This window comes from Syngnathus floridae, unplaced genomic scaffold (assembly GCF_059516105.1).
Source record: "Syngnathus floridae isolate MCC-2025c unplaced genomic scaffold, RoL_Sflo_1.0 HiC_scaffold_66, whole genome shotgun sequence".
Classification (NCBI taxonomy): Eukaryota; Metazoa; Chordata; class Actinopteri; order Syngnathiformes; family Syngnathidae; genus Syngnathus; species Syngnathus floridae.
In genome coordinates this window covers 23752-31555 of record NW_028284095.1, presented here as the reverse complement: position 1 = coordinate 31555, position 7804 = coordinate 23752, and the positions used below count along the sequence as shown (strand labels likewise).

General features: G+C 52.5%; 1 protein-coding gene and 2 long non-coding RNA genes across 4 annotated transcripts; all 3 read right to left on the bottom strand.

Moving 5' to 3' along the window:
• Window positions 1-788: 788 nt before the first annotated feature.
• LOC148378066 (janus kinase and microtubule-interacting protein 3-like) lies at window positions 789-3074 on the bottom strand. Of its 2 annotated transcripts, none has more exons than XM_088368021.1 (9): window positions 2967-3074; window positions 2685-2747; window positions 2500-2598; window positions 2171-2410; window positions 1991-2056; window positions 1861-1929; window positions 1707-1784; window positions 1417-1650; window positions 789-1337 (listed from the first exon to the last, which is right to left on the bottom strand). In XM_088368021.1, the coding sequence occupies exons 1-9, from the start codon at window positions 3033-3035 to the stop codon at window positions 1221-1223; spliced, it is 1035 nt and encodes a 344-aa protein (XP_088224147.1). In that variant the 5' UTR covers window positions 3036-3074; the 3' UTR covers window positions 789-1220. The 2 variants fall into 2 exon arrangements, with proteins under 2 accessions (XP_088224147.1, XP_088224148.1); XM_088368022.1 differs by having other exon boundaries at window positions 2177-2410.
• A 90-nt stretch (window positions 3075-3164) lies between these two features.
• On the bottom strand, window positions 3165-3734 carry LOC148378065 (uncharacterized). The gene is made up of 3 exons (XR_015856206.1): window positions 3664-3734; window positions 3423-3527; window positions 3165-3278 (listed from the first exon to the last, which is right to left on the bottom strand). It is a non-coding gene; the product is annotated as an uncharacterized LOC148378065 (long non-coding RNA).
• A 674-nt stretch (window positions 3735-4408) lies between these two features.
• On the bottom strand, window positions 4409-5539 carry LOC148378064 (uncharacterized). The gene is made up of 3 exons (XR_015856203.1): window positions 5405-5539; window positions 5167-5280; window positions 4409-4935 (listed from the first exon to the last, which is right to left on the bottom strand). It is a non-coding gene; the product is annotated as an uncharacterized LOC148378064 (long non-coding RNA).
• Window positions 5540-7804: the final 2265 nt, after the last annotated feature.

Sequence of the window (7804 nt, the reverse complement as noted above, 5' to 3'; positions counted from 1 at the left end):
GTCTTGTCTGCGTCACGTGACCACGACGTAGCGACGTCATATAGTAACCGCTGTTTTGACCAGTAGACTTAGTTATTATGCGTTGACATAATGGCGCACTGGTTAGCATGGCCACCTCTTAAGCATGATGATGCGGGTTCGACGCCTGATCAATGTTAGCATGGAGTGAGCTGAAGTGCATGGCGCTGAAGATTTGAATCTTTGAAATGCGCTGAGGTCTGACATATCAGGCAGAATGGTTTGCCATCACGTTCAACAAAAAATAGAAACTTTCCCACTCTGATTAAAACGTCCTGTGTTCATCTACGTATTTTCGTTTTGCTGTGCATCTTTTCCCTGCCATTTCGAGAGCCCAATTGACACTCATAGTTTAAAGAAATGTGTTTGCCCATCCTACTTTGTGGAATTTCACCACATGCGCTTTTGACCAAAATACCAAATTGAACTCAAGTGAAGCCAACACGCACAACCCCCCCCCCCCCACACACACACACACACACACACAAATGTTGATATGAACATAAAAGAGCCGCATGCGGTTCGGGAGTTGCGGCTTGGCCAAACCTGTACTATACAACTTTATTTGTATAAAATTTTCACAACAGCTGTCACACAAACAAAGCGGGAAAAACCGAAGACGTGCGTGTTCCGCCCACGCTGGATTTATTTGCACCTTTGAAAAGACACCGTATTGCCGCAGATGTGGCAAAGAGTACTTTTGGGCATCTGAGACGGAAGGATGTCCAAAGCATCACGTCACCTGCTCTGGTAGGCATGGTGGTGGGACGTTGAGGTCAACCGCTTTGGGGTTGGCTGACTCTTTGATCGCAGGATGCCACACACTTGAAGACAGAAGCAGAAAAGCAGAGCTAAATGCAAAATGTACTCACCGGTGACTCCAATTTTTTTCCCCCCTGAAGAAACAGCTGGACGGGTGGCCCCGGCTGGCCAGTGGGACTCTTGTTATTCTGACCCTTTTTAGTGCGCGTTTGGGGCACCAACCGTTTTTTGTGGCGCTCTCTTCTGGTTCAAAAGTGCCCTGCATGTGAATTTGCTTTTCCTGCCTTCTGATTGGATGAGCGCCGGTGTGACGCGGTGCCTCTGTCACCGTGGCGGGGGGTATACGTTGGCATCGGAGCGTCTGCCAACGTCTGAGACCGGCTGGCAGTGTATCGGAGGTGTCGAGTGCGGTGCCGCTGGAGCTCACTCACCAGCTGGTGTTAGGGCCACAGAATGAAGGCCAAGGAGAAGAATAGAAAGAGAAACAGAAACTTCTCCTCCAATTGTTTGATTTGTCTCTTCTGAGCTTCGATGAATTCTTTCAGCTCTTTGTTCCTCTAGGACGGACAAATGGAAAGTGGCATTCAAAAGCCAGTAAGCGTGCAAGTAAGTGCCGGGCTGGCTTTGGGCCCTTACCTGTTGCGCGCTGTGCAGCAGATCCATTCTCTCTTGGAGGATGCAAGCGTCGCGCTCCCTCAACTCGCACATCAGGGCTCGCTTCCATTGGTCCACGGCGCTCCTAAGCTCTTCTCTCTGATCCGCCGTCAGCACGTCATTCACGCCAGCGTGGCTGGCTTTTTCGCCGTCCGTGGCGGGGCAGTCCCGCTGCGGTAGCGCCTCGTACAACATGGCCTCCAGCTCCAGGATCCTCTGGGCCGCAATCCTCGTCCATCAGTGGTCCGGCGGGAGATTTGAGGGCGGCTTACCTTATGAGCCTGGTCCATGGAACACTTCCTGAAGTCCAACTCTTCATCCAGGTAGCCCTTCTGCTTGCAGAACATATCCTAGCACAGCTCAAGGTCAGAATTGTTGGGGCACATTGCCGGAGTTCCCCTTGGCTGATGTCGCGTGTCTGTCTACCTTCTCACTTTCAATGTCCAACATCTTCTGTTGAAGTGCTGACTTGGTCACTTTGATGTATTCTAACCACTGAGGAAAGGCTGCTGTCACATAAGCAGAATGCGAGAGCGTGCGTGGACGTGCGCGTTACCTTCTCGGCTAGGGTGAGAAGGGTCCTGGCGTGAATCACGACCACCTGCTCCTCGTTGGTGAGATTCTGCAAGAGCCCAAAGGCACAGCGTCAACAAGCTTCTTTCAGCGCAAAGCCTTCCAAAAGTCACATTTGAGCCGCCGAGTCTCGTGGAGTGCGAACATAAGGAGTTCGACATACACTTACGGCGTTATAGCCCAGGATGTCCAGCTTCTTCATCAGATCACTGATGACGATGTCCGGGGGAAAGGCGCAAGGAGCAATGTAAGGTGTTCTGGGACCTCGGGTTAAGGTTAGGGTTGCGAGGGACGCCTTACGTACGCTCACGCCCTCGGCCTCGCAGTAGATCTGCAAAGGGCTGAGGCCGTCTGGGAAACGGACTTGCAGAAACTTCAAGACGGGGGAGCGCCACTCCCTCTCCTGAAAGGCAGAGGCATGCATCCGTCCGTCCGTCCGTCCGTCCGTCCGTCACATCTCTGGCCTCAACACGCTTGTGCGAGTCTTCCCACCTCCAGCTCCAGGATGCGGAACTCAAGCAGTTCGTTTTGGTCTCGGATATCCTGGATGTGCTCTTTCAGACGCGCTTCTTCCGCCTCCATCCGCCTGACCTGAAAAGACAGTCAGACCTCATCTGCGGGGCTTCCCGACAGGTGTGACGCCAAGCGACTCCGCCCAGCGCCTTTCTTTCCGTCACCTTTTCGGCCAACTGCTGATTGCTCTGACGCAGCAGCTGCTTCTCCTCCACCCACTTGACATTCTAGAAGAGACAAACGCGTGGACAGCTTTGGAATGTTGTGTCATTTTCATCCACAAATTCTTTGGTTGACTGGAAAATGACATTTGCTTTTCTCCGCATTTTCCCAGCCACGTTCGGGGGGGGGGGGGGGGGGGTTGGTCCAGTAATGCCAGACGGATGAGTGACTGAAGAATGTAGCTATTTTGTCTGAGAAAAAGGTGTGCTCATTGATGAGCTTACCTGTCCTTGTTGCTTCAGCGCTGACTCCAGATCTGCTACTCTGCTTTGATAGTGACCCATTTCTACCATCAGCTTTTCTCTGGTCTGAAAGGAGGAGGAGGGAGGCTCCTCCTCCTCCTTTCAGACCAGAGAACACCCGAGGCTGGGTGAGAACGGGGAGGCTGCGACCCGGCCGGGGGTTGCGGGAAGGGGCGCCACCTTGATCTCCTTCTCGGCGTCGTAGTCCCCTTTCGCTGGTCTGGGCTAGCAGAGCGTAGGCTCGTTGCAGCGCTTGATATTCTTGCGTCAGCTGGCGGTAGCGAAGCTCCGCCTCTTCATGCACACACCAATGCAACACAGCACTAGTACCAGAATCAGTCAGACCGGCGACAAAGCACCCGCGACGCAAAGACGAGTCCGATTCCAGGCTGAAGAGGAATGTTTGGTGCCAATACGCTGGCAGAAATGGCGGGCTACCTCTTCGGGTTCCGTGTCGGGGGTTCTGTCGGTGTGAAAAGACAAGGACGATCCGTCCGAGTCCACCAACACGTCTTCGTCGTAGCCGTAAAATGTTTCGATGACCTGCGGGCGCGGAAGCAAACATCTCTCTGAACAAACTGAAGCGACACCTCACGATGAATCGACGAGAGGAACGATAGCGAGAAAAAGGCCATTTCATCTTGCGCAACACCAAGCAGCCGCAAACAAACAGACTCACCTTGCAGGACCTCACGCTTTGTTCCTCCTCAGAGATTCTCGACGTCGGTATCGTAGCAGCAAATCTCTCTCCTGTCGACACAAATAATCCGCCTTTGAGATTCTTTGGATGCAAAGGGAACGAACGGCTCCGGCGCAGAAACAAACGCGACTCACAATGACATTTCTGACATGAGCTCCTGTCTCCAGAGCCTGAAAAACACGTCACCGGCGATGATTGGAGGGACGCTCGTCTTTTCCAAAAGTGACAACTACAGGGTGTGTCAGGGTTTTCCAGATTATCTTTATCGTATCATTGTGTTGCTTTGACTTTGACTGCGACCTGTAATAAATAATATTATTTATCCCTTATTTATCCCTATCGCTTATCCCTTCCTACACAAAGTCGTAAAACACCCCTTGCTATGTTTTGACTAGAGGTCAAGGGCTTCCTCTATTCAATCCACTCTTACACCCACCCTGTTTCTCTTAATTAAAATGCTCGTGCAGGAGCCGAGAGTCAGACTTCATTCGTACAACGGATGGACTCTCCACCTGCAGGTGTCCAAAAGAACTTACTTGTCTCCCGTGTGGTTCTTGCAAAATAAGTTGGAGCGAGCGCAACTCTAACAGGGTGCATTTTGCCACTAGCTGCCTACGGACAATGACGTCGCGCTCGCGGCTCATGGTTGACGGGCTGAGCAGCCGGGCAAGTCCGTCGTTTTCAGCGCACAGCGAGTGGCAAAGGCGCTGACAAAACGGGAGCTTTGAGCTGCTGAAAACGGCAAAACAAGTCTAAAGCGTGTTCAAACGCGTGCGCACAATGTTCCTGCTTGAAAGGTCGGAATTTAAGGGGCCAATTTTTTGGATGGCGGCCGCCGGCCAAGCTTTGGACGGAAAAGGTTTCCTGGCGACAGCGAGCGAGCGCGGCGCTGCCGTACGTGCACCGAGTCGCCTGCCTGAAGACCTTGGACAAGTCGTCGATGATGTGCCGCTGCTCCACAACTTGAAGGAACTCCATTTCACCGTCCTGCTGGCCGCAACCGCGGTCCAGGTCATTGAGCGAACTAGGCCTTCTCTGTGGAACACAAATGCAGTGGACTCTGTTGGCACGCCGCCGTTGTCCGCGTCGACTTACCAAGCTTGCCATCTCCTCGTTCTCCTGGGTGACAAAGCGCACTTTGTTTTCAAGGCGACACAGCACCAGCGAGAGTTCTTCATTCTTCCTGCTCAGGCGTTTGTTTTTGTACAGGAGTGGCAGAAACTGGCTTTCTGTTTCTCTCAGTCGCTTTAGCTGCAAGCATGAAGTGCGGGATGTGAAAGACGCACAACACGCGGGCCAGAACGTATCCATTCCTTTTGCATCGGTTTGAACGGAATCGTGGCTTTGGCTCCCAATAAAAGACATCTACCAGGCAACCGACTCGCCGCGCCGCTCAACTAATAAGCAAGCGCAATGGGTGCCTCGCTGGATGGCGCGCATCAAACGTAGCGCAAACCTTCAAGCGTGCCGTCAATAAATTACCAGTTCATTGCGCTCTTCAGAAAGCAGGGCGTTTCGATCCTCCAGTTTCCTGATGACTGCGCTGAGCTCAGCGATTTTCAGATGAAACCGTCGCGTGTCCCGATCCTCCTGAGACTGAAAACGCCCCGCAACACACACACACAAGCACTCGTTCAAAGTTCAAAACTGTTTTTGTGCTACCTTCCTCCAGCAACGAACTAAGTCATGCGTACTGCAAGTGTGTGATGAGGTGGCTTACGCAATGAAGAGGATTGCTAGTAGCGGCGTTGACCCCACTTCCAGGGTAGTTTAGGCCCGCCCTTTGGGAATCCCTCAGGGCAGCGATCTGCTGCTCGGCAGCCTGAGTCTGCAGCTGAAGGCGGTGGACGTGGCCGGCCCCAGGGCTTCATCCAAAACACTAACCGCTCTGTCTTTCAGCTTGATCTCATCCGTCTGGATGTACAAACGGGGAGCGCTCAGGCAGGCGGGCAAACTCATTTGCCAGAATTGTGACAAAAACAAAGAGAGCAACCGGCCAATTTTTTTCTGGAATCGACTAGAACACCTTTGCTGTGACAAAAGCGAAGCGAGCAACCGGACATTTTCTTCTTGTGAAATAGAATAGAATAGAATGCCTTAGGTGTCATTGCACTGCAGGTATACAACGAAATTGGGAACATAGCCACGCACCGCGCATCTGATCAGTCCTACCAGTCGGCGGATCTCCCTCTCGCAGTCTCTCTTGGTTCGGCTCAGCTCCTCCCGATGCTGGTGATGAGCCGATCGGAGCTCGGCCGCTCGGGACTGCCAGGCCTGCTGGGCCGCTGCCAGGGCTTCTTCCGCGCTCCTGGTGGAGGCGACACCGCTCGGTCTCCCGACACCGCCGCGTCTCCTCCACCTCCGCCAGCAAAGCGCCCCCCCTCCTCACCTGAGCAGACATTGCGCCACACCGGGCCGTTGAGACCGCAACGGAGCACCGCGACGCTTACTGGGGACAAGCTACACAATACGGTAGCGGCCGCATCGAAGCCCGACGTGGCGTGCGGATAGTCAGACACGGATAGAGCGGATCACCTTGTCCATGGAGCCGTCCCTCAGGCTGAGGACCAAGGCATTCAGTCGCTGGATCTCTCCATCTTTGATTTTGATCACTCTCATCAGCTCCATTTCATGCTGCCGCAGTAATGTCTCCCTGGTAATGGCTAACTCTTTCTGCTTCTCCTCATGGAGTTTGCTTTTGAGTTCCGTCATGGCGGCGGTGGCACGGTGGTGCTCCGCCCGCAGGTCCTGACTTCTCTCTCTCTCCAGACAGCTGACCTGACATGACTTAGACTTAGACAAACTTTATTGTCATCTTGTCTGCACATGGTGCATACAAAACGAAATTCCGTTGCATACGTCTTACAACAAAGTAGTGATATTGCAGTTGAATAGAAGTAACATATCCTATGAAAATATATATATATACATATATACTATATATATTTATATATATATATTAAAAATAAGTATAAAGTGCAGCAGTGATAATTATGCAATAGTGCAAGTAGGCAAAACAGTATTCAAGAGTGTGCAGAGGAATGCTAAACCATGTATTAAACTTCTATTTAAAGGGTTTATACAAGTTCAGTAAAGTTGGTAGTGCGAGATAGTGCAAGATAGAGGTCCGTAGTGTCATAAAGTACAGTTCTGTGAATGTGTGATGCAGAGTTCAGTTTAGAGCTCAACAGTTCTAGTGTTCAACAGTCTGATGACAGCAGGGAAAAAGCTGTTGCAGAACCTGGTGGACCTGCAGCGGATGCTGCAAACCTCTTCCCAGAGGGCAGCAGGGAGAACAGTCCATGGTGGGGGTGTGATGGGTCATTGATGATGTTACGGGCACGGGACATGCAGCGCTGAGATGAAATGTCCTGAATGGAGGGAAGAGGAGCCCCTATGATCCTCTCTGCTGTCCTCACCACTCTCCTCACGTTCTTCCAATCGGAGGCGGTGCAGCCTCCACACCACACAGAGAGACAGCTTGTCAGAATGCTCTCTATGGTGCTCCTGTAGAACGTCCTCATGATGGGTGGGGGCAGGTGGGCTCTCCTCATCCTCCGCAGGAAGTACAAGCGCTTCTGTGCCCTCTTGACCAGTGCCGTAGTGTTCATAGTCCAGGTGAGGTCTTCTGTGATGTGGACCCCCAGGAATTTGGTGGTGCTGACCACCTCCACAGCTGAGCTGTTGATGATCAGTGGAGCGTGGTGAGGCTGTTTTTTCCTGAAGTCGACGATGATCTCCTTCATCTTCTCCTCATTCAGGATCAGGCTGTTTTCTCTGCACCAGCCCACCAGCTGCTCCACCTCCTCTCTGTAGTCCAGGTCGTTGTTGTCTCTGATGAGCCCCACCACCGTTGTGTCGTCTGCTGACTTCACGATGTGATTGGTGGTGAACCTGAGGACGCAGTCGTGTGTCATCAGGGTGCACAGCAGGGGGCTCAGGACGCAGCCCTGAAGGGAGCCTGTGCTGAGGGTGATGACATCAGAGGTGTTCTGTCCGACCCGGACTGACTGAGGTCTGTTGGTGAGGAAGTCTAGCAGCCAGTTGCGAAGGGGGGTGTTGAAGCCCAGGTGTTCCAATTTTCCTACCAGATGCTGTGGGATGATGGTGTTAAACGCTG